Source organism: Parasteatoda tepidariorum, chromosome 7 (assembly GCF_982258835.1).
Source record: "Parasteatoda tepidariorum strain Cologne lab strain chromosome 7, Ptep-v5.0, whole genome shotgun sequence".
NCBI classification, from domain to species: domain Eukaryota; kingdom Metazoa; phylum Arthropoda; class Arachnida; order Araneae; family Theridiidae; genus Parasteatoda; species Parasteatoda tepidariorum.
This window is the reverse complement of record NC_141761.1, coordinates 110,390,730-110,418,010: the sequence shown is the minus strand read 5'-3', so window position 1 is coordinate 110,418,010 and position 27,281 is coordinate 110,390,730. Positions and strand designations below refer to the sequence as shown.

The 27,281-nt window shown below is 29.4% G+C and overlaps 1 protein-coding gene and 2 long non-coding RNA genes across 5 annotated transcripts in view; 1 reads left to right on the top strand and 2 right to left on the bottom strand.

Annotated features, from left to right (window-relative positions):
• Positions 1-18,888, top strand: part of LOC147807388 (nose resistant to fluoxetine protein 6-like) — an 83,048-nt gene extending 64,160 nt beyond the window's left edge. Inside the window, exons 11-15 of the mRNA XM_087168481.1 lie at positions 282-404; positions 4,628-4,748; positions 8,186-8,360; positions 15,995-16,137; positions 18,626-18,888. Of these exons, the coding sequence (XP_087024607.1) occupies positions 282-404; positions 4,628-4,748; positions 8,186-8,360; positions 15,995-16,137; positions 18,626-18,817 (754 nt within the window). The 3' untranslated portion in view covers positions 18,818-18,888. The remainder of the gene's footprint in view (positions 1-281; positions 405-4,627; positions 4,749-8,185; positions 8,361-15,994; positions 16,138-18,625) is intronic.
• LOC147807386 (uncharacterized) overlaps positions 1-23,719 on the bottom strand; it is a 153,413-nt gene extending 129,694 nt beyond the window's left edge. Inside the window, exon 1 of the long non-coding RNA XR_015435674.1 lies at positions 23,603-23,719. This is a non-coding gene — a long non-coding RNA (uncharacterized LOC147807386). The remainder of the gene's footprint in view (positions 1-23,602) is intronic.
• LOC147807387 (uncharacterized) lies at positions 2,885-23,591 on the bottom strand. Of its 3 annotated transcripts, none has more exons than XR_015435672.1 (5): positions 23,456-23,580; positions 18,334-18,483; positions 17,052-17,131; positions 7,754-7,866; positions 2,885-3,431 (listed from the first exon to the last, which is right to left on the bottom strand). It is a non-coding gene; the product is annotated as an uncharacterized LOC147807387 (long non-coding RNA). The 3 variants fall into 3 exon arrangements; XR_015435671.1 differs by having other exon boundaries at positions 18,337-18,483; XR_015435673.1 differs by lacking the exon at positions 18,334-18,483 and having other exon boundaries at positions 23,456-23,591.
• Positions 23,720-27,281: the final 3,562 nt, after the last annotated feature.

Here is a 27,281-nt window from a genome sequence, read left to right as displayed (position 1 = left end):
AGATTGACTGCGATGATTTTAAATCAGCAAACAGTGACGTTAAACTGCTGATGATAGTAAATCATCAAGATGAAAACCTGTATCGCAACTCATTTTAGAATAACTTACAAAATTTCTTGCAGTAATAAAGATAATTTATTCTTTTAATCTTTAGTGCAATATCTATTTCAACCCAACAGGTGTCATGTAATGTCTCTTCCTTTGCTTTCCGACCCGATATATTTTTCCTTTCATTTGCTTAAATTGTTTTTCTTATTAAATAAATTCATTATCCTTTGTAGGTACCCCAAGACTGGAATATTTTTGGGCTTGCTATTTTACTTTGGACCAAGTGTTTATTTCTTTTATCTTTCTCTCGAACACCAATTTCCATTTGCATCCTATAATTCACTAAGATATACCCAGTAAGTCAAAAATTTCATTGATATTTTTAGATAAAGGTTGTGACATAAAAGCAGGTAATTCTGAGAGTTACTGGTTACTTGCTATATATTAGAGAGCTTTTGCATAAAGTTATGGTTATTTGATAATGCAAACGCTTCATAACATCTGCGGGAAAATTAACGTAAAAAAATAACTCATTCCTCCAAATATAGATTTTGCATAACGTTTGGCAAAACGTTTCTAAAATGTTTTAATTTTTAACGTTAGAAACTTTTATTGTGTGTGTTAATTTGGTTGCTTTGTGAATCGTTTGTTTGCGTTTCTGAAAGCTTGTTTTCTTTATATTCATTTATTTCATTTTAACCTTTTTTTTAACATTACACTTGATTTTCAGTATTTGTTTTAAAAGGGTGACCAATTTGAAGAAATCGGTGATATACGATGATACAAAAGAGGGAGAAACAGATAAAGCGTTTTATATATATATATATATATATATATATATATATATATATATATATATATATATAATATATATATATATATATATATATATATATATATATATATATATATATATATATATATATATATATATATATATATATATATATATATATATATATATATATATATATATATATATATATTTAAATTATGCAATTTTACTTTAACTGCAATTCTTTACTTTTCTTTTTTTAGTATTTTATTGCTTACTAGCTGAATTCTCGTTCTTCATATGGGGCAAAAAAAAAGTATCAATTAATCAATACTGAACACTACAAAATTATGCACAAAACTGTAAGACAATACGTACACAAGTATTAGAACTGAAATAATACCAATGTTTTTTATTATTATTTATTGCCTTTCTCCTTGACTTTACGTTATTAGAATAAGCAAAACACGTACTTCATCGTTTATTCCATCAAAATAATGATTTACAGTATTCGGTATCATCTGACATAATGCTGTTGCTATAACAACCCATGATATTTAACATTTAAGTTACTTTCTCTTGTATTTTTATCTATCAGTAGCCGTGAAAGCCTATTTCTTCAGTATGTGTAACGTATAAAAGATGCAGCTGTAATAGATAATAGACACAATGCAGATAATAGACACAAAATGTACTGATAAGGGCATATTTAGTACATTTTAAAACTACATTAATTTCCAAAATGCTTGTAGCACCTAAAACCAAAATTAAACATCATTGGTGTTAATAATATGTAGTATGGTGACTTTCTACGGTTCCTCATTACTTTATTAACTTCATAATTTCCTTTATTAATTTTGCTTTTTTGTACACAGCTATTTTTATAACAATTAGTACCTATTACCAAAATTAATAAAGCGTCATTGAGATCACTATTAACTTGCAATTTTTTATGTTTTCTTAGGCGAATTATTACCATTTTCCCATTTACTTTGCTTATTATTACATAGTTTATTGTTTAACTTCAATTAGTAAATATTATCAAAATTAATATTCATTGGGATCAATATTAATACTTGCTTATATTTAGTATATTTTGTAAATTTTAAAACTGCATTAATTTCCATAATGCCTGTAGTACCTACTACCAAAATTGCGAATCATTGGTGTCAAGAGAAATATGGCTACTTTCCACGGTTCCTCGTTACTTTATCAATTTTACTCTCCTCATAACTTTATAATCTTCTTTATTAATTTTGATTTTTGGTACCCAGCTATTTTTATCACAATTAGTACCCATCTATTGCCAAAATTAATAAAGCGTCATTGAGATCACTATTAACTTGCCAATTTTTTATGATTTCTTAGAAGAATTATTACCATTTTTCCATTAATTTTACCTATTATTACATAGCTTATAGGTTGCCTTTTTTTCAATTAGTAAATATTAGACCCGCGAAGGCTCAAGGGATAGAGCGTTCGCTTTCCAATGAGGTGAACCAGGTTCGAATCTCCGCGATGTCTGGTAGATACGAATCCGCATCCGGATTGCATCAATCACAGTGCTGACGTAAAATATCCTCAGTGCTAGACGGATCACGTGTTAGAATCCCTTCTGGATTGGGTGCAAAATTATAAGGCTATGGAGTTGAACATTAGAAGTCGTAAACCCAAAAATTGGGTCGGCTGCTCAATAACGGTTATAAAATTTTAAAAAAAAATTTGTAAATATTACCAAAATTAATATCCACTGAGATCAATAATAATACTGACAGTTTTTTGTTTGTTTGTTTTTTTTTTTTTTTGTTTTTTTTTGCGTTTATCCTCGATGAATTAGTAAAATTTCTCCATTAATTTGTCCCTTCAGTACAAAACATTTTATTTCTATAACCTGGGGTTTTAAATTTTTTAGATTCATTATAATACGTTTTAAACAAAATTATAAGCAAAATGAACTCGAAGCTTCAGATAACCTTCGAAATACTAATTATGTTGTCCGCCTGTCACGTTGATTTATTAGAACACCTGTCATAACGAAAAAAAAATAATCCTTACAGAATGGGCAATAAATTTTTTTTATTAGGGCTGAGGAAAGTGCTGTTACCGACAATGTTAACCTTCATCTATGAAAAGGTACCCCAACATAGAATCAAATTAACATATCTTATATACTAGTAAATTGGAATTACATTTTTGTAGTGGGAGATACATTGCAGTACTCCCCCACCAGAATTATATCTGTGATAGAATTCGATGAACGGATACCACAACTGATTCATTGCTATTTTGTGAGAAGCCAGGAGAGTTGTATTAAGATCACCGTACTTTATGAGTTTTGATCGTGAGAGCTGTATTAAGTTCACGGTTGTGGTCACTCCTGTGTTGCATTTAGCAGTAGAGTGTATACGTTGTACGTTGTGTGTGAGAGAGCCTGAGAAGCAACAACGTGAGGAAGACAATGTCGCAGTCACAAGTAGCAAGTCAACTACTCAATGAGGACCATCCTTTGAAGTAGGCGTGTTCAAATCGTAGTAGGTGTTTCTGCCAAGGTAAGCGTGTTCTGATCGTAGAATACGTTTCTGCCAAGGTAAGCGTGTTCACATCACGTCTGAAAGTCACGTGGGAAAGACCTTTAGACAATGCCAACTTTCATCTATCAAAAGTTACCTCGAGATAGAATCAAGTTAACATGTCTTACATACTAATGAATTAGAATTATATTTTTGTAGTGGTAGATACACTACAGAGCTATAAGCTAGCTCAAATGTCATCATTAAAATATTTGATTATATATTATATTATGCATTAATTATAATTATAATTATGTATTTATTGTAATTATAATTATGTATTAATTATAATTATAATTATGTATTTATTGTAATTATAATTATGTATTAATTATAAAATAATTGTAATTACAAACATGAAATTAATTACAAATTAATTATAATTAAAATTATGAAATTAATTTTAAAATTAATTACAATTATAATAGATACACTATTATATTATTAAATATAATAGTGTATCTATTATAATTGTAATAATATTATATTATTATTATATTATTAAATATATAATATATATAATCATCGTTATCATAGCTACAATTAATTTAATTATATATTTAATAATAATATTATATTATTAAATATATAATTAAATTAATTGTAGCTATGATAACAATAAGAGTATGAAGACAATAAATGACTTTCGATCCGATTCATCAATTTAAAGTTTCACTTATAAGGCGTTTTCTGCTGTCTCTGAAAATGAGTAAACTTGGCATGTTATTTTTGTTTACTATAAGTTACAAGAAATACTGGTGAGGACTTATTATTTAATGATCATACATTTTGGTAGATTGCGTTCTTTACTGAAGATTCTGAATAGCTATTATTATTTAGCTTGAACCATTTTGAAATGAATTTTTTAAGTTGCAAAACTATAATTAAAAATTCAGAATTTTTGTTCTTATTTAATTTTTTAGAGATATTTTATATCTGAATTCGGTAATTTATTTTCTTCCATCTAAATTGTCTGTTAAAATACCTTAGAAATACTGAAAATGCAAGTTAATTATTAAAAAATAGTAAATGAATTCAAAAAGTTTTAGATTTTAAAATCGTTTTCTTTTAAAGATGTACTCTACAATGTCTAAATATTAGGTTAAGTTACGATAACTAATTTATCTGTATTTTATAAAATTTAATTTAACTCCATATACTTATGTTACTTACAGAAATGATATTATCATGATTTTGCAAATAGAATTGATAAATGAACAATTCTCTCTTACAGTTTAGCCGAAAAATTCATGTCAACTGTTTACGTATCCTCTCCTTATCACCTTCCAGCCAATTTAATTGGAATGTTTGCAGGTTGGACATGCGTCAAATTTGGAAAACAGAAACTAACGAAGGTGAGTACGCATTCAATTTCTTCTATCACACTCTGCTATTATAAAATCGTAAGTACTGATGCCACTGTTTTAGATGTTAAACTTAACTTTATGATTAATTTTGCTGCGCAAAAACTATGAGTTTTAAAAGCTTGGAGTTACTCAGGACGGTAGGAAAAATTAGAGAAAGTGGAATGTTATAAAAAAAATTTAGAATTAAATTAATAGTTCGATAAAATAATAGTCCTACTAAAATATTACTTTAAAGTTGAAATTTGAAGTGAAGAAAAAGCTATTTTCACTTTAAAAAGTAACAAATTTTTTCTTTTAAATTAAAATTTGCTTGGAAGTTATAAAAAAATTTTTTCTTGGATAGTTTTATTTTTTTTTTATTAAGGATTCTCTCTAAGTTTCTTATATATATATATATATATATATATATATATATATATATATATATATATATATATATATATATATATATATATATATATATATATATATATATATATATATATATATATATATATATATATATATATATATATATATATATATATATATATATATATATATATATATATATATATATATATATATATATATATATATATATATATATAATATATATATATATATATATAAAAACTCTTCCTCGACGATGTAAGCAAAAATCAAAAATATGAATAAATAAAATATTAGATATCAGTGAAGCAGGTTTGATTTTACCAGATATAGAACTTAACATTCATATCGAAAAACTCAAGCGATATTTCAGTTTGAACTGTTATACGATATAAAGTTATCTATGAGTCTGAATGCATGCATGCCATGTAAACAAATCCACTATTCCGAACTTTTAAGCACAAAACTCGAGTAAAAACGTGGTGGATGTAATGTGTGTAAATACGTGTAAGACAAAGTGGACCTAATTGTCTATTTTAAAACTACCTCAAACAACTGGTTCGCTCGCGTGCTACATCCCAAAGAATGAGTTTTCTGCAAGATTAGATATATATTTTACACTGATGTGCAAAACTTAAGTAACAAGTGCGGACACAGCTCCCCAACAAAGTATTAGATAGTGATGAAATTGCAGTATAATATGCACGTAATTCAGTAGAAAGATTATTTGTATGCAAATTTTAGAAATAAAACGTGGTAGGTGATGTAAGTGTACATAAAACTTGTGGGTCGGCGCGCGCAGGTCAAAGCTGTGATAAAAGGATGAAGAGCACCGTAGTTAAAGACATCCGCTGCAAGTGCAAGTGATTTGTTTTGTGAAACATGTCTTCAAGAAATCATTTAGACGACTTTACTCGAGGAAGAATGATTGGGAAGCTTGAGGAGGGGCGTAGTGTGACCAGTGTCGCCGAAGAGTTCGGGATCAACAAAAGTGTTGCTTCTCGTGCTTGGAATGCCTTTAAAACTACTGGTACAGCTGTTCGGAAGGTTGGTGGTGGCCGTCCAAGGAAAACAACACCAAGAGATGACCGTTACACTGTCCTCCAGGCGAAAAGAAACCGTTTTCAGTCAGCGAGCGCCATATCTCAGCAACTGTGCACAGCCACAGGACGACAAGTATCAAGATTCACAGTGGCCAGACGCCTCCACAAGGGTGGCTTATTTGCTAGACGTCCTGAACGCTGCATACCTTTAAAAGGTAGTCATCGGCGGCACCGTTTAGAGTGGTGCAGAGAACACGAAACCAGGACACCTCATCAATGGAGTCGCGTCCTCTTCACAGATGAGAGTCGTTTTAGTGCTACAAGAGATTCTCAACGTCATTTGATCTGGAGAGAGGTTGGAGCTCGATTTTATCCCAATAACATCGCGGAAAGAGATCGTTACGGTGTTCCTGGAGTTGTCGTCTGGGGTGGCATTATGTTGAACGGGTGGATTGAGCTTCAGATCTTCGACCGAGGTTCTGTAACTGGAGACCGCTACTGCAATGAGGTAATCCTACCCCATGTGCGTCTGTTCCGAGGGGCCAATGGACCAGACTTCATTTTTGTGGATGACAATGCCCGGCCACACCGTACTGCTAATGTTCAAGAGCTACTGGAAAGTGAAGATATCACACGAATGGATTGGCCCGCTTACTTTCCAGATCTAAATCCCATAGAGCATGTGTGGGATGCATTAGTGAGACGTCTTGCTACACGACAGTATCCTCCTGGTAACACCCATCAGCTGAAAGATGCGTTAAATGAGGAATGAAGACGTTTACCCCAAGAACTCCTGGATAATCTGGTGCTTAGCATGGAGAGACGATGCCAAGCAACAATTACAGTAAGGGGAGGGCATATCCCATACTAGGGAACATCTGCCAGTTGTACTTACGCTTCTTCAGGCAATCATGTGTAACGCCACTATATGTCAAATAAAGCCTTTTTTTGTTCCATACCCTACTTTAAGCTTTATATTCATTTCTGTGCCATTATTCTTTTACCATCGTTTAAGTACAAAATAATGCGCATCATATTCAACTTTCATGTTAATCGGATGATTTCCTGTAGAGTTATGACAAAAAACGCACTTGTTGCCTAAGTTTTGCACACCAATGCATAATAAGGCGATTTTCCAGCTAGGGGTTGTAATAGGTGGAAAATTAATTTTATCTAATGATTTATTTACCCTTAATTTCCTATGTTAGGTTATTACAAGTCAAATCCTCGTTAATAATATCATTATGTATGGTAGTGACGTCATCGAATTCGTATTTTAATGGTACAAGAACAAACATGTCTGAAGCATGTATTTTTTAAGAATATATCTACAGTTAGGCAAATAGTTATAGTTTGTCCAAAAAAAAAACATAGTATTTTATCGAAAATAGAGCTAAATTTTAGTAGTAATTAATATAAATTCCCAGATCAAATTGATTGAGAAAGATTAATCAGCAAATCTCTTTAGCCTAAAATTCTGCATTAGTATCAGTTGTCACAGGCGTCATATACATATAATACTGAATTCAAAATCCCTTCATAAGGTAGTGGCGCAAATAAATAAATTTTTCTGAAAACCTGAAATGGTCTGCATTAGTACAGCACGTAGTATCAGTTGTTGCAGGCATCAACTATATAATACTGACTGTAAAACTTCTTCACTAGGTGATGGCGCAAATAATTTCAATTACCTGAAAACCAGAAATGGTCAGCATTAGTATCAGTTACAGCACGTAGTATTAGTTGTTGCAGATATCAACTATATAATACTGAATGTAAAATTTCTCGACCGGTGGTGGCGCAAATAATTGCACAGATTCAAAGGTCAAAACTTATCCTTACTGGATTCATTCTATTCGTATTCACAATAATGTTAGAAAACTATCATGTAAAATTAATCTTGGAGGTAAAATTTGTCTTAAAACCTTTTCACGCTATTGCTTAACATTTTACATGAATTAAACAGTATAATTACTGTATTTTAAAAAATGATTTCATTTCTGTTTATAGATTTGGCTTCTTGTTGGATGGATTGTGTCTATACTTTGTTACGCCTTTGCAACAGCTTTAAACTTTATGCCAACGAAAAACTTCAAGATAATGGCATTTTACGACAGTTTAAGAATCACCGGAATGGCATTGGCTACTAGTTGGATACTGTATATTTGTACGACTGGTCAAGGAGGTGCTGAAACATTTATTTTTTGTTTCAAAATCAAAGAAAGTATTTCTTTAATTAAGTGGAAGGTGTTGAAATTTAATTTTTTCCGAATCAATTTTCTATTTTTTCTATTTAAAAAATAGATGACTTGCTAAATATTTTTAGAATGATTCCATTGGAATGAAATTGCTATTCATTATTATTCAAACATTTGACCAGTTGGTGATTTTTAAAATTAAGTATTTGACAGCAAAAATTTGCTCTTTCAGGATAAACAAACCTTTTTTTTTTTTTTTTTCAATTTCATTTTTCACTATTAAAGTAATTTAATGCGATAAGATTCAAAATTTGTTTTAAATCGGCTTATAGTTTTTTGAGGAAAAGTTTTGTACCCTTAATATAATTTTTTTTCGTATTTTGCTTATATCTCGAGAACTTTTTAAGCGAATTTAAAAAAAGTTGTGCACAACTATAAAATTTATTTATCCAAAGATAAACCCATGCAACTTATAATTTTTAGTAAATATTTAATATTTTTAATATTTTATTTAATAATAGGTAGAAAAAAAATTTAATTGAGCAGGTATACATTTTTACAGAATTTCCAAGGATGTAATTTTAAATAGAGAAATGCAAAATTTGAGCGGAATTGATTGAATAGGTTATGAAAAATCAGATTTAATAAATATAGCATTTTTATAATTCAATTTCTGTGGTACTATGGCAACCGATTTCGCTCGAGTTTGGTATTTTTGCAGTGTAAAATAAATTTTTTAAACGATGTGAAAATTATATACTTCACATTTGATAATTCTTTCAGCCATCATTAAATAAAATAAAAAATAATAAATATTTGCTAAAAAAATTTATGGAATTAATTTTGGACATACGAATTTTATAAGGATGTGCAAAAATTTTTCCATTCGTTTAAAAATCTCTCGTGAACTGGCGAAACACGCAAAAATTTTAATTAATATTATAGGGGTTAGGTAGGTATTTTATTTACGTCTCACTAGAGCTGCACAATGGGCTATTGGCGACGGTCTGGGAAAAATCCCTGAAGATGATTCGAAGACATGCCATCACAATTTTGATCCTCAGCAGAGAAGATGGCTCCCCTGCTTTGGTAGCCCTACGATCTACGTGCAAGGTTGAGCACTTTACGGTATAACAGTTTAACGAGGACCGATACCGTGCACCCTCGGCCCCTACGCAGTCTGATCAAAGTGGTCACCCATCCGCTTACTGATCGCAGGCCACTGAGGCTTGACTTCGGTGTTCCACTGGGAACCGTGTCACTGCGGGACTTATAGGCGGTCAAAAATCAGAATCTATGGAGGAAAAAAAGTATGTTTAATTAAAGAAAGTACGTTTTGTGTCCGATTTTGTCAGTATATTTCACTATATTAATTATATTAGCATATTAATTATATTAGCATATATTATTATATTCAGCATATTAATTATATTAGCATATCCAGCATATATTATATGCAGCATATTAATTATATTAGCATATCCAGCATATATTATATTCAGCATATATTATTATATACAGCATATTAATTATATTAGCATATCCAGCATATATTATATTCATCATATATTATATTCATCATATATTATTATATTCAGCATATTAATGATATTAATTACATCAGCATATTAATTGGCATATTTCAGGTCACCTCCTCGAAACATTAGGATTGAGTCCTAAAACATGAAGATCCGATCATTAGAACAAAAGTTATTCTGGGTGTTCCTTTTATTATTTTGTGTGGTGTACAAGGAAATGCGTATTAATCTTTTAAGTTTAAAACTTTAGAGGGAACAGAATCACTTTCCAAAGCTTTTCATTTAATTAACTGCAAACAACTTTAGTTGTAACTGTCGTTTTACTACAACTAAATACCTACAAGGTAAGTCGAAGATATATGACCTTAGTTCTTTTTTCTTCTTTTTCAAATTGAAATGAAAGATTTAAATAGAGATACAAGACATGATTTATCCAAATTTTTGTCTCTCATATTTTTGTCATTTAGCAAATTTTGAGCACACAAAAATGAGATATTGAGAACAAAATATGAAGAAAAAAATTTGAAAATAAAATGGCAAGTAATCGTCTCTTTTTAATATCATGAGTTGGCTATCCACTACTGTAATGGGAAAATGTTAAAATTTGGAAAATAGCACATCTCATACTGTTTAACATTAAAAAAATCACGATAACTTTTAAATGACGAATTTTATCATGGAAAATAATTAAAAGGAATCATAGACTAAAAATCTAATTTATACATTCAATCTAAGACTTACTATGACTAACTTTGCCACATTTTTGACAAAGGTTTTAAAATATACAGTTCGCAAAAAAATAACCTGAATAACTTTTGATCTAAAGTTCGGATAACCTAATAACCGGATCTAATAATTTGAACGGATATCCTAACTTGATCTAATTCGGATATTCTAATTTGATCTTATCGGAATTTGATCTAACAATTGAATAATGTTTGATCACGTGCATCTTCACTAATTAATTAGCATATTTGAGGTGACCCCCATCAAACCAGTTGAAGTCCTAGAGGACTTCAACTGGTTTGATGGGGGTCACCTCAAATATGCTAATTAATTAGTGAAGATGATACTTAAAATTACTAAATTTAACACAAACTTACTTTTTCTGAATTAGCATACCTTTTCTTTAACGGATTAAGATTTCTGACTCTCAAAATATATAAACCCAGATATCAAAATAAGGTTTATTTTAACTCAGTAAAAACCGTTTAATGTAAACCTAAAAAGTTTTGTGATGTAGTTTACGAGTAAATATTCTAACCTTAAAACGAGATCTGTGACAATCTGCTTTATGCTACGCACGTTACCCTAATCCAAAACCTTTTGGAAAACAACCTTCTATATAAAAACCTCAAATCGAGTTTGACTTAGGGTTTTCGAGCCTTTAATAAAGCTACTCTCAAGTTGAAAATAACTTTAAATCTAGGCTTGCAAGGTCTTTTATGTTCAGCTGAAATCCACCTTGTCTTGAAATTTTAATGGAAAATGCATTTGGATCCTATCGCTAGTGTGACGTCAGCTAGAACGTCATTATGGACCTTTAGTGACCATTTTACCTAAATGACAATACTTTTTAAAAAAAACTTTGAAAAATATTTTTTATATACAGAATTATGTATATATATATATATATAAATAAATACAAGAAAACACGAAGAAAGTTAAGAAAGTAAGTTGATCTGATTTTGCTACTCGCTTTATAGCCCCTTTTTAATGTTTTTTCTTTTTATTTCATTTTATTTTCTGTTTTTACATGTTATTTTTACTTTTTGTGATCTATTTTATTTATTGCTATTTTTATTAAAAAAATTTTTGAGTGCTCCTCACACTATTGTATTAATATATTTTGCTTTGGCTTTATTGATACAATATCAGAAAGCACTCTGTTTTGCGGATATAATCGTGTGGGCTGAAGAAAAGAAAATATCTTTTTTACCGGTTTTTTAAATAAAATTTCATTCATTTTTTTTTAATATATATATAAACTGCTGTTTGTTATTTTTTACTTATTATTCACCCCCCCCCCTTTTTTTCATATGTCTATAATTTTTCTTTGTTTTATTCTTCATTTTGTACTTATATATATATATATATATATATATATATATATATACAGAATTTTATATACAGAAACGTATTTTCTCTGAATAAACATACTTTCTTTTCAACGGATTAAGATTTCTGACCCTCAAAATATGAAGCATAGTCGCATTCTAGGAAATATGGTCCTTAGACTTTTGGTCAGGCGAGCGACTCAAAGTTTGGACTCCATAATGCTAATTCTACTTTTAGCCTGTTTCCTCATAACTCGAAATTTTTTTAAGCGAATGCAAAACTTTTTGAGCACAATTATAAAATTCATTTATCTAAATACCGTGCCAAATATCACTTTTAGTAAATATTTATTATTTTATTTAATAATAGTCTAACATTTTTAAGCTATAAGGTATACAATTTTTTAAATCAATTTAATGACCGTATTTTTGAATGACAAAATACAAAACTTGAGTAAAATCGGTCGAATAGTTCATGAAAAAATCAAGTTTTAAAAAAGTCGTATTTTGAACCATGTCCTCTTGCATTTTTAAAGGCCCAGTGAAAAGGATAGAAGAAACTTAATTATACTTATTTAACCCATGCATTGGAGGGTAAAGAAAATTCAAAAATTGTCTCAAAACCTTACCATCCAAAAATAAAATTCTACCCTGCAACAAATTGTTTTGAAACCCTCCTCGCAATGTGTGGTAAATTATTGTACGGCATTTCCCATCATAATTAAATGGAAGGGAAGAGGAAAAAGCACTTTATTATAATATAAATGAAGAAATAAAAACAGCCAAACCCCGCTATAATGAGCACGGTTTATAGGGAACTCGTTCGGTTTATAGCGAACAAAACGTTCACTCCTGCGCCTTACTATACACATATAATGTTATTTTTTGTGGATATCGTGAACCAAAACAAGAGAGGAATTTGGATAGTATGATCTTTTTTCTGTCTAAGGCTGATTTTTTTCTTCTTCATTTTCTGGTAATTTTGAAATTTCTACAAATAATAGGAAAACCGATTTTTGAAACCATTTTTAGAGTGGAATGAATCCGTAAGCATTTTTTTTTGTTCGCTTCTTTTATCTCAATTTCTCATCTCTAACTAAAGGCCATCCCTATATTTTTTGTACGCAGAGACGAAGAGTAATAAAAAATAACTCATTTTTTGTTACTACTACATATTGTTTTTGAGTCATTTAATGGGTCATTTATTTAAATAATTCGTAATAAAAGGGAAGAGTTCAAAACCATTAGTTAAAAGGGTTTGCTGTATGGATATAGTGAACTCCCGGTTATAGTGAACCAAAATTTCGGTCCCTTGAAAGTTCACTATAGCGGAGTTTGACTGTATTTAATTATCAAAAGCTATAACTTCTAAACTATTTGTCCTATCTACTATTTTCATTCACTTTAGCTTAAAAAATGCACAAACACTACCTTTATTTTGATAGCACTGTCAAAAGTCTAAGAAAGTAAAAAGCCTTCCAATTCAGCGCAAAAGAAATAGACAACAAACACTTTTTTACCTGTATCATTAGCTATGTTGAATAAAAAAAGAATCAATCAAAAATGGTACTTCTTATACATAAAATCATCATAAAGCAAGAGCAATTACCAGTTAAATCTGCTCGAATTCGGTATTTATCATTTCAGCGTAAATATATATATAATATATATATATATATATATATATATATATATATATATATATATATATATATATATATATATATATATATATATATATATATATATATGTATATATGTATTGGGAACAATACCTCATATGTCTAAATAGCAATATGAAAGTTTCTCCTTAACTTTACCACCCCCACTTAAAACCCGATTCCTGAGATCATAGAATTTTTTACCTGTTCCTAAGAGGATGGCATTTGATAGTACTTTTACTGGTACTAGGTATCCCTTTTATTTATAATGGATAGTACTGGGTAGCACATTTATATCTGGATATCCAGATCGTGATAATTTCGGAAGTATGAATACTGTACTTTGTACAGTTTTTATAAAGATTTTGTTGATAAACACCACGGTTCCTATGTAAGCATTATTATAATTTTCCTTTGGTGCTGCAATTTAACACTAAACATACCATAACCGGTCAAATAACCGTTTAAGAACTTTGACATCGAAAATGCGCTCATCATCTTATCTTTGTTGCACGTCATGACTTTTGACGTCATGACTTTTTCTAACAATTAGATACAGTTCATATTCTATTATTATTATTATTATTTTTGAATTTTGCTTGTTTTGAATAATACTTGTCATATACCTATTTCTACCACAACTGGTCATTTGACCGGGAGAACAATTTATTGCTTTATAAAGTTATCGGATCAGAAATTATGATGTAATGCGTGTTCAACGTATTGCTTTCGATTAGTTGCGCGTTTCTGTTTCGTAGTTAGTTCAATCAGAATAACTGTGAATTCAAATTTCAAGAAAGTACCTAAAATTTTAGATTGGCATTTTTGTGTCAAAAAAGTGGCAAAAACTAAATGTATTGGTAAGTAGCTTATATTTTATTTCGATAGCTTTATTTCATTTCTAACTAGCTGTTAGTTTTTGCCCAGAAAATATCGATACAATCAAGGAAGCACAAGTTCTTTGAAGAAAAAATACTAATTATAAGAATTATAATTATTAAAATTAGTCTTATATATGATGGTCATAATGATAATTAGAAGAAATATGCTTGCGGAAAATGTACAATGGAAAAACCCTGTATATGTAAAAAAAACGCGTTGAGCAATGAATTAGCTATGGTAGAAATATGGTGGACCGGCTATGGTAGAAATAGGTATATATTAAGTGTTGGTATGTTTGGTGTTAAAGGAAATTCTACAAACTTGTAAACTCTTTATATGGAAAGTAGAAACTGCTGTATAAACTAAAGGCTCATTTCTACATTTTCACAAAATCGTTAATGCATATACTGTCATTACCTAAACACTCTCAGCCCATTAAATAATACTTCAAAAATTACTTTTGTTTAGAACCGACATTAGTTTTGATCATTTACAAATTTAGCACAATGCATTAAAGGAATTTTATTACGAAAAAAAATTTTTAGCTCTTATTTTTGCAAATTAATATTACAATATATTAAAATTAAATATACTAATAAATAATTATAATAATTACTAAGCTTTTAACAATTAGTTTATAATAATCAATTTTTATTATTATTTTTAAGATAAAATAACTAATTATCAAAAACTATTTTTCGTTTAATTTATTTTTCTCAAAGTTACAGAGAGAGATGCAATTTTTAATTTTTTTGTGGTTTTTCATTGGATTTTATTAGCATTTTTATCAATATTACTAAAATCCACTAATTTTTAAGTATTTTTTTTTAAATGTAAAAAAAAAATTTAAAAGCTACCACGCGCCCAAAAATTTAATATTCGAAATAAAAGTTAAAATTGGGAAAAGAAAAAGATGGAAAAAATTTCTTCTACGAGTTGATCACAGAAGAAAAACACAGCAGTTTCTTAAGAAATATTCAACTCAAATTTTTATAAACTGAATTAACTGTAAATTTTGTTTTTCGCAAAGTTACAACTTTTATTTGAATATTGTCCTCTCAATTAAATTACGACCTTAAGAGTCATAATAAAAGCAAATTAAATAGAGGGATTGAGACTATTTTAAGTAAGCATGGAGGTTTGCTTATTTCTGGATGAATATCGAAATTTCCAAAAAATCTTCAGTAATAATTAAACGGCCATAAAATGTAGAAGCAAAAGAATTAAAGAAACGACATAAGAAATGAAAATGGTTAAATTTCGCTATGCGATGCAACTCGTTTTTAATTATTCATATTTTTTTTTTCACTTCAATTTTGTGTTTCGCCACCGAAAAAGTACTTAAATGTGCTTTCTATGTTATATCATATTATTTTTGCTTTTACACACTGCTTCATTACTTTTTTATTAGTTTTCTTTTTTTTTTTTTAGCACTGTGCAAATTAAATGAATGCCGTTTCCTTAAATACTATTTTCTTTTTAGGTATTGTTGAGAAAGCATTTTCTTCAAAGTCGTTAGTTCCTGTAAGTCGCATAAGTTATTGTGTTTACCTAGTAAGTCCTCTTTATTTGGTATTCAGGGATGCTATTATTACTGAAAGATACTACATGGATAGAATTTCACATGTAAGTTGGCATTATATTTTTAACAACAAAAAAAAAGTTGTGAATGAAGCAGCCTGGTTGGCAGGGTGCTGAACTCTCGTTCGTAAGGACGGGAGTTCGAATCCAGCCGGCCAAAGATGACTGTGATTCTCCTTTTGTTGTCCTTGTGTGGATAACATCAAATATTTGATGCCACTTATCCTGACTCGTGCTCCGCACTTTGTTAATTTGTGTTTTTAAATTGTGTTTTCGTGTATTTGTGTTTTTAAATTGTAATGTACAGAGATATAGGAAAGCCAGAGAACTTATGGTGTCATAACCAGTCTTCTGTGCATTTGTAATAAATGAAATAAATGTTCACATTCACCGTTTTTCGAGACCTTTAAAGCAAATTGAGAATATTTTGTACATAATTATTAAATTCTTTTATCTAAATATAATTCATTGTAAAAAAAGTAATTTTGAATAATATTTTATTATTTTTTATAGGGTTTAAAAAAAATTTGAATTGTACACAAATTTTTACGTAATTTTAAAGTATGTTATTTCAAATGACAAAACAGGAAATTCAAACGAAATCGGTTAATAACTTTTAAAGAAGGTAAAATTTTATCACCCTTAAGCACAATTTTTAAAATATTATTGTGAATTATTATAATTTAAAAATATTATTGTGTCCGAAGTCTATGAACTGAAACAAAATAAAATATATTTGTTTCTTTACTGTAGTGGCTGAAAGAAGACTCACGACCAAAGTTTGTGACCCATAATAAATGCATTTTTTGCCTTGTTTTTTGAAAAGAATTTTAAATACATATACTAAGGGAGGTGATTACGGAACATCCAGTTCACTTCATCCATTCAAAATTAAATTGATTGACATTAAGACTTCTAAACTCATGTTAAAAAATAAATTAAAAGAAGTGAATAAATACCTGTAAGTAACAATCATTAAAGGGAGGGAGATAATTGCATGCTGTATCGTATTAGCTATATACCACGTTTGCGCCATGCACTGAAATAAAAATTAAAGTTTCTTACTTTAACGACAATAAGAAAAATACATTTTTAAGTACACTAAATAAATAGTTGTCACAAAATTTCAATAAATTAAACGTACTTTATTGGGAAGGGACAAAAAAGCTTTTTTCGAAATCACTATTTTATTTTTACTGATATGACGTGGTTTCCAGGACCCTAGATCACATTCGTGAGAACGGGAGTTCGAATCTGGCCAGCCGAGGAATCCCCGTGTAGTAAATGGTGAATGGTGCACATTAAATCTTTAGGGTCAAAAAGTTCCCCATGTTCCCATATCAAATTACACCTCTAGGGGTACTGGATTGGAGATTGATCGTATCTGGTGTAGGTCAAAATTACGATATGCGGGTGAATAAATGGATGTATCAATGGTTACACCATATAAACGGATGTGACGTGTGGGTGTGGCAGAAGTCAAATTCTTGGCCGTTGCTGGCGGAAAGGGACAACAAGAGGCATCGCACTCCTTGCCTTAATGGCCCACTACAACGGTTAACAGCAAAAAAAAGTTAACAATTTCTGCTTCACTAATGTAGCCAAAATTACGCATTACTTGTTCCCCAGCTCACTATTGTATTAAATCTTATTATTCAATCCTACTCTAGTTAGTCAACAAAGGCGAATCTGCGCACTGTAACTGTTAGTACACGAACTAGAATTGATTCAAAACGCGACTGAAATATTAAAGTATCAACAACTACATAATTAGAATACAACTCTGTTTGAAAAAAAAATACCATTCTAACATTAAAAACTTATCAACTTTTTAATAATCTTAAACACAACTTTTCAACCTAATAATAATCATCATACTCAACAAGTAATCAAAACTGAAAAAGCATCGGTAGCGTAACTAGATCACTTAAAAAATACAACAATAACGGAGGCTCAACTAGATCACCCATCCATTTGTAATTTATTATAGTTTTCAAATTCCAGAAAAATAAATGATCTAGTTCTTCGCTTTTTAACAAGAGCAACATAAAAGAGTGGGACCAAATTTGTGTTGAAATTCAATTATAAAAAAACAGATCATTTCTTGAGAGAAAGAAAATTTTAATATTTTGAAAGAAAAAAAGAACGCTTCTATTGATATATTTTCCATAAATTAAAAAGAACAGTTGCCAAAATCAAACGAACAAAACAAGGCAATACATCATTCAGACTGCTTACAACAACCTCGATTTGCTGATTCCATCAATAATTTCCGGTCCTGGTATTTTATATTCTTTCAATTTGCTCCATCTGTTTTTCTAGTATTCAAACTCCTGTCAGAGGTGTAGTAGTCGAAGACTAAATTATGACTTATTATAGGGTAGTGTACATCTGAAAGTAGTAAAATCGAATGAAACAGTTTTTTTAAAACAGATTTACTATTATTATTTATTAAAAATGAAGAGGTTGTTATCTGAGGTATATAATAGCTTCCATTCTAATTTTTTAGATTAAAAGTGTGCTTCTTTTGCAGATAGGAGAATTTATACTCTATTTACTGCTCTCAATATTTGCCGCTTTCATCATTTACATCGTTGTAGAAGAACCTTTCAGCAAAATGTATAATATTTTGAAAAAAAGAGCTACCAGTTCAACTCGACCAAATGATGCGACCCAAATTGGAAATGACACAGTATTGAATCAAAATGGAACTGAGAAACGTTGATGTAGAAACTTTTTAAATTCTGTTTTACAAATGTATAGCTTAAAGGAATTAAACTGGATTTATCACAACTCCCCAAGTGTTTATAAATTTCATTAACCCAATTTAGGCCAAGCATAGAACTTTAATAACGTGGTATTACTTTCAGAGAAATGTGCTAAAATTACATTCAATAAGACATAAAATGGTTTTGTGTATGGAATATAATATTTTATTTTAATAACAAGTAATATAAAAAAAAAAATTAAAGTCAATTCCTACTAAATTTCAACGAAGAAGTATTTTACTTTAGTTACTTTTTATTAAATAATTATAATTTTTTCTCCCATATAAAGCTGAAATTGATTAAATTTAAAGAATTAATAATTGAAAAAATTGTATTAACATCAAGTGTCATTCCCTACAATTTTAAAAAATGTATTTGAACTTGAGTGGATGAATAAAAATTATTTTATGAATGATTGAAAATTTGAACAAGATTTATAAATATAGATAGAGAGAGAGTGTGAACTAATAGTAGGAATTTAAAAGAAAAGTCTCGTATCAGACAACTATTTATAAATTTGGTGACGTGGACCACGCGTACTACCACTTTATTGCATTTATCTGACTAAGCGAATATAAAATATTTAAAGGTTCATAATAAACCATTTTTTTGTTCAAATAGAGCTATAAGTTAAAAATTATCACTGATGTTATTTTTAAAATATGTGAAAAACTTAATCGCTTTCAGTAAAATTTGAAACAATGACTAATGCTGAACCAATCAGAAAATTACATTTCGTTTTTCGGACATCCCTATTTTATTAATGAATTAATATTACAAAAAAACTGTATTAACATCAAGTGTCAACCATTAAAAGTTTTAAAAAATTTATTTGAGCTAGAGTGGACAAATAAAAAGTATTTTATTGACTATTGAAAATTTGAACAAAATATAGGGAGAAAGTGACTGGGAAAATAATAAAATGGTGCGTATATGTCAAATCAAATCAATGGATAAACCATTTAGTTGAGCACTAGTTTTTTATGACAGTTGTTTTATTTTGATCTTATTTACAGGACTCGCAATTTTAATCCATATAAGAACATATGATTTCTCTCAAATGAAATAATTACAGATTTTACAAAGTTTAATTTGCTAAAAACTATTTCAAGTTAAAAAACAAGCATAGTTTAAAAATTACTCAACAAAAAGTGTTTACTTCAGTTGTATTATTAATTTTTTATAAATATCTTCAGAACCCTTTATACTAGCAGAAAAATAGAAATAGACAAACATATACGTCACAGTGTTAATAAAGAAATATATATTGAAATGGTGCACATTTGGTTAATAATGTTACAGCAATACACATATAATGTTACAGCAATAATGTCACAGTCAATTATAGTAATAATAATGTCATATAAATTTTTTCTTGCACACCACCACCTCAATTGACTTCAAACCTACACAACTACTCGTCTTGTCGACATGGGTAGGTTGTACTGATAGAGTTTAATAGCGGTAAATTAAATAGCTTACTAATTACAAATTACATTTTTATATACAAATACTTTTTTTGATTGGAACAAAACAAATTAACGCTGTTCTACAAATTGAATCGCAAACTGAAAAAAAGGAAGATTTCAAAAATAGGAACATTACATTAGAAATACAGAGAAAGCGAACGATCTATTTAAAACAATAGATAAATTTTTATTTGAGTTCAAAACAATTGTTTCATTTTCAAAAGTCTGGCGTTATCTTTTAGGCATATACTATTATTTCTGCTGGTTATTATCGTTAGGAAAGGTATTCTTTAGGTTATTATTTAGAGAATTTTTGGTGTTTATCATTAAATTATTATTTACAGATTAGCAATGTACTACAGATTGAATCACAAACTGAGAACAAAACGATTCCAAAAAATGGAACATTACATTGGAAAACACTGAGAAAGCGAACGATCTTAACGATTAAAACAATAAAGCGATTAAAACAATAAAGCGATTAAAACAATAAATTAATTTAAGCCTAATAAATTAAGTAATTAATTAAAGCTTAAGCGATTAAACAATAAATTAATTTTTATTTGAGCGCAAAACAATTGTTTCATTTGCTAATGTCTGGCGTTATCATTTAGGCATAGGTTACTATTTCTGCTGGTAATCATTGTTAGGTAAGGTATTCTTTTGGTTATTATTTAGAGAATTGTTGGTTTTCATCATTAGGTAAGTTATTCGTTAGGTTATTATTTAGTGATTTGTTAGTTTTTATCATTAGGTTATTATTTGCAGATTAGCAATGTATTACAGATTGAATCACAAACTGAGAACAAAACGATTCCGAAAAATGGAACATTACATTGAAAATACAGAGAAAGAGCTATTTAGAACAATAAATTAATTTTTATTAGAGCTCAAAACAATTGTTTCATTTGCCAAAGTCTGTCGTTATCTTTTAGGCATAGGTAACTACTTTTTCTGGTTATTATCGTTAGGTAAGGTATTCTTTTGGTTATTAATTAGAGATTTGTTAGCTTTTATCGTATGGTTATTATTTACAGATTAGCAATGTACTACAGATTGAATCACAAACGGAAAACAAAACTATTCCAAAAAATGGAGCATTGCATTGGAAAACACAGAGAAGGCCAACGATTTATTTAAAACAATAAATCAATTTTTATTTGAGCTCAAAACAATTATTTCATTTGCTAAAGTCTGGCGTTATCTGTTAGGCATAGGTAACTATTTCTCTTGGTAATCATTGTTAGGTAAGGTATTTTTTACGTTATTATTTAGAGAATTGTTGGTTTTTATCGTTAGGTAAGGTATTCGTTAGGTTATTATTTAGAGATTTGTTGGTTTTTATCATTAGGTTATTATTTGCAGATTAGCAATGTATTGCAGATTGAATCACATACTGAGAACAAAACGATTCCAAAAAATGGAACATTACATTGGAAATGCAGAGAAGGAGAAAGAACTATTTAAAACAATAAATTAGTTTTTATTTGAGCTCAAAACAATTGTTTCATTTGCTGAAGTCTGGCGTTATCTTTTAGGCATGCGTTACTATTTGTCCTGGATATTATCGTTAGGTAAGGTATTCTTTAGGTTATTATTTAGAGATTAGTTGGTTTTTTTCGTATGGTTATTATTTACAGATTAGCAATGTATTGCAGATTGAATCACGAACTGAGAACAAAAAGATTCGAAAGAATGGAACATTACATTGGAAATACAGAGAAAGCGAACGATCTATTTGAAACAATAGATTAATTTTTATTTGAGCTCAAACCAATTGTTTCATTTGCTAAAGTCTGGCGTTATCTTTTAGGCATAGGTTATTATTTCTGCTGGTTATCATCGTTAGGTAAGGTATTCTTTAGGTTATTATTCAAAGATTTGTGGGTTTTTGTTGTTAGGTAAGGTATTCGTTAGGTTATTATTCAGAGATTTGTTGGTTTTTATTATTAGGTTATTATTTGCAGATTAGCAATGTATTACAGATTGAATCACAAACTGAAAACAAAACGATTCCACAAAATGGAACATTACATTGGAAATACAGAGAAAGAACTATTTGAAACAATAAATTAATTTTTATTTGAGCTCAAAACAATTGTTTTATTTGCTAAGGTCTGGTGTCATCTTTTAGGCATAAATTATTATTTCTAAAAACTTCATAGAGGATATAATCGTAGTTAATGAACAATTCAGCAAAGTATTAATAGTCACCAAAACACAATTAAAATTAAAAAAATTATTGCGGTAATGACAGTATGTAAACTCTTTTGTTTTTTAATTTAAACTAAAGTGACATCTTCGAGAAGAAAATATTAATGTAAGGAATGTCCGGTAATTACTCATTTAATTCTACCTGGTTAATATCTTAAGTAATCTGATTTTTATTGATTATGCATGAGGGTTACTAAAGATTTATGCCTTTTTATTTCCCGTTTTGATGGTCGATTTTCGGGGTCGCATACAATTCCGGCATTGTTTTATTCATCTTGTAATACATAAAAATTGTTACTTTATTGCAGCAATCAGCAAAAATATTTATCTAGGCAACAGAAGACGCAAAAGCATTTTTTTATAATTACAAAATTTGATTGATTTGTTTTTAGAAATTAAAGATACAATTTGTATGGTATCATAAATCGGTGTTGGAATTCTGCTTCAAGTTTCAAAGTTTACCTCAGAATATTTTACGAAATACATCATTACAACTCCTTTTTTAATGTCTGTTTTGATATGGATAAAACTCTTTTGGATATTGATAAAACTTTATAAAATTTGAAAACCGGTTTTTTAAACAAATAATTTAAAAGCTTGAGAAATATATGAACTTAAGTTTTTTTCTTTCTATCATTGATTTGGCAAAAATTTACTGGTTAATTGTTTATTTGCTAAAATATCAGCAAAATTTGCAACCTTAAAAAATTCTACACTCAGAAGTTTATTAGCAAGAACTATAAATAATATATTTTATCACATAGCAAAAGAAAAATATTACCGAATATTTTGCACCATTTGTAAAATTAACACTTAAATAAGCCACCTTAATTTATATTTAAATTAAAAATCCACATTTAATGGTAATATAAATCACAATAAACATCATATAGAAGGAAATACTATACTCACTCTCTAACCCAGAAAAATATTTTTTTTTCGAATATTTTTCACAATTTTTCTTAAGTTTGTAATATATTTAATTGGAATTTTCTTTCTACAAGAAAGTCAACCAATAAGGGTTGAAAAATAAAAGGAAAAAGGAATAGTTAATTTTACCTAAAAACAAATTAAAATCCCATTAATATTAGAGATCAACCCATTCGATTCATTGCAAACAATAATGCTTGTTTCTCCTCGTGCCTTCCACCCGTTATTCTAATGCATGTCTTCCTGCCAAATAAGGAAAATATTTCATGCAAATGATTTGTTTGTCATTGAAAATTGTTCTTAATCAGATGATCTTACGATAAGTACAGAGTCTAAGAAAAGAAAATGTTTGAGTAATTTTTCCTCTTCTTTCATTAAACTTCATTCTTCCTTTTTTAATTATTCGTGACTATATCTGTAGTCTGCGTTCCGGGATAGCCTGATTGGTAGGGCACTGGGCCTATGTTTAAGAGTTCGGGGGTTCAATCCCCGCCGACCGAAGACTAATAAATGGTGTAGTAACTGGTGACCGATGCACGTTACGTCTCTCGAGTCGCAAAAGTCCTCCGTGTTCCCTTAACAAATCAATACCTCTGGGGGTACTGGTCCGGGAGTTTCCTTGTCTCCTATTCTGGTCTTGTCTTCTGGATCTTGGACAAAATTGCAAGGATGCGGAGTTGAACATTAGTAGTCGTTAACCAAAAAATTGGATCGGCTGTTCAACGACGGATGTAAAAAAAAATCTGCAGTCTAGTGTGCTTAAATGGCAAGCAAATTAATAAAATTGCAAAAAAAAAATAATAAAATTGCAGAAAGATATAGAAAAGAGAGTAGTAGTACTTTGTTTATGTCCCGCTTGAGCTGAGCAATGGGCTTTTGGCGACGGCATGAGAAACATCTCAATCAAAATTTTGATTCTCAACAGAGTGGACGATTCCCCGCGTTGTTAGCTCAGCGACCTTTGTTCGATGTCGAGCACTTTATAGTAGAACACTTTAACGATGACCGACACAGTACGACTTCTGCCGCTTTACAGGCTAATCAAAGAAGTCACCCAACTGCTCACTGACCACTGGCAGGGTCCCTTCTAAAACTATAAAAGAAAACGATAAAATCTTCTGTCTAACTAGTAGTTAAGCTTGTTGCCGCATCGTGCCGCTAAAACTAATATGGTTACACTGTTAGAATTTTCATTCTAGAATTATGGTAAAATAACTGGCAGCTGTCTGTCTATCCGATTACCCGAAAAGTTTACGGTATAGAACATTTTTTCTACTTTATGGTTTTGAAACCAGTTACAAAAAGTATGATTATAAAACCATGAATAGAAAACTATACGGTTTTTTAACCCTTTACAAGTAGCATTTTTAAAAAACGTAAAAAAAGAAAATTAATTATTTAACTAGACCTAGGAGCTCAACTTTTCATAAGGTAATGGGTATTGGAAAGTGCCGGACGCTGAAATTCTTCATGCGTTGAAGGGAATGGGGAAAATAGTGTGTTGCCAACACTTGGACTCGAACTCCAGTTCTGCCGGTCATAAGATTGACAGATAAGCCCTCTCGGCTATGATAGGCACGCATTTGCAAAGAACTAAGTAGCTTCATGAGGTAGTTTTAGTTTGTGCGATAAAATTCTGGTTGTTAAATAGGATTAGGTTTTTTTTTTTTTTTTTTTTTTTTTTTGTTGTTGTATGCCTGTAATCGGGATTAAGTGAAAGCAGCAAATAAACAGTTTTTCTCAAACTTAACAGTTTGATTACCATTTTATTTATGGTTATTTGACAGTTTCGATTAAATATAGTAAAATAATCATTCAATAAATTGTTATTTAACCATTTTTCCCGAGAAATTTCTATTTTGGCACGCAATGACAAAAATATGTTTCGTCGTTTTATACGTTGAAGTTTCAGAATGAAAAATCTTTATATATTTCTTTGTGAAGCTACAGAAAAAAAATTTCCTTTTGTGCTGTTAAAAAATCCATCGCTAACTTCTTTTTCCTGATTTCAATTTTTGTAACTCTCAGAACTAAGAGATACTTATCCATATTACTATTTTTTTTATAAGGTATGGTTTTGCTAAGATAGAAGTTTTAATTCTTAAACTATTTATAAATGCACTAATCATTCATATAAGAAATCTATATAAAACACCGTTTCCTGTAACCAGAATTAATGTAAGTATTGAAAGTTGCATTGCGTTAATTTATTGAAAGTGTCGTGCTCTAATTAGATAAATTAAATACAATTTTTGCATAATTCAAATAAATCACTAAATTTGGCTAATAAAAATTATTACTTAGCAAAACCACAAGAAAATGATGCAAACAACATGTTTAATGATAATGCTTTTTCACGTTTATGAGAAACTAGCTGAATGCCAGTTCTTCGCACGGGGTGAATAAAAAATAAGTAAAGAATCAATAAGCCAGAGTAGAGAAACACTGTCAGTGACTGCAAAATACTACAGCTGAAATTTAAAAAAAAACAAATTGAATTCTTGTTAGAACTTGTTAAGGAGCATGACCATTTCTCTATCTAGGCTTTAATTTTCTATTAAATTATTTAGTAGTGGAAAAACAAATTTCTATTAGTCCTCATTCATTAAAATATTAATAAACTATCTTTGAAAATACAGAATAAAAATATTTTTTGAAATTACGGAAAATCCGTTGAAGAACTCCGTCGTAGAATTTATTGCACATAAGCTGCAAGTAAAGAGAACTCATTAGATAAGTTCAAAATGAAGATAAAACAAAGGAAAATTACAGACACATGGAAAAAAGGGGTGTAATAATAATAAAAAAATAACAAACAACTGGGGGGTAAAAAGGATAAAAAAATTTTAAAAAATCCGGAAAATGAAAGATATAATCTTTTTATCAGCCCGCACGTTTATATCCGCAAAAAAGAGTGCTTTGTGATATTGTATCAATATAGCCAAAGCAAAATATATTAATACAATAGTGTGAGGAGCATTCAAAAAAAAAATTTTACAAAAATTGCAACAAATAAAATTGAACACAATAAGCAAAAATAACACGTGAAAACAGAAAATAAAGTAAAATAAAGAGAAAAAACAGAATAACACATCTATATTATATAAAACGCTAATACGTACGTATGTATGTATCAATAAAACCGATGATATTTCTTTTCTCGCGCTGGCAACAGTTTTCATTTTTAATTGATTGGATTCGGCGCGCAAGAGCACGTAGTGAGCAACCAGATAACAATAACCAGAATGAGCATTATTAGGTTGTTCAATTCAGATTCATGCACTGAAAACATGACAATATTTAATTTAAACTCAATTAGGAATTAATTAATTGAAGTGAGAATGCTTTAAAAGGCTGCTGTTGAATTGATATTTTTCTACTGGGAGCTACCTAAACGTCTAAAAAACGTTTAAGTGTTTGTATTGAATGCATTGAATTTTTTTATATTTCGCGTTTATTTATGCATTGAATTTTCACGCTTTAAAATGCAGAATATTAGTGACGCAATATTTGATAATTTATTTTGCTAATATGTTTCTTATTTAGCTAATGTTTTGATTTTTTCACCATGTACAATCTAAATAGCTAATATACTTTCTTAAAAGCCAATAAGAACATTGGTAGAATTCTTCTAGATAAGTACCATACTATGTCTTTGATGATAAAATACTATGTCTTTGATGATAAAATACTATGTCTTTGATGATAATATATTATGTCTTTGTGCTAGAACATTGTGTTCATTGGCGAGCGAGCGCAGCGAGCCATGTTTCACGGCGTGAACCACATAGGATTGCGCAGCAATTCT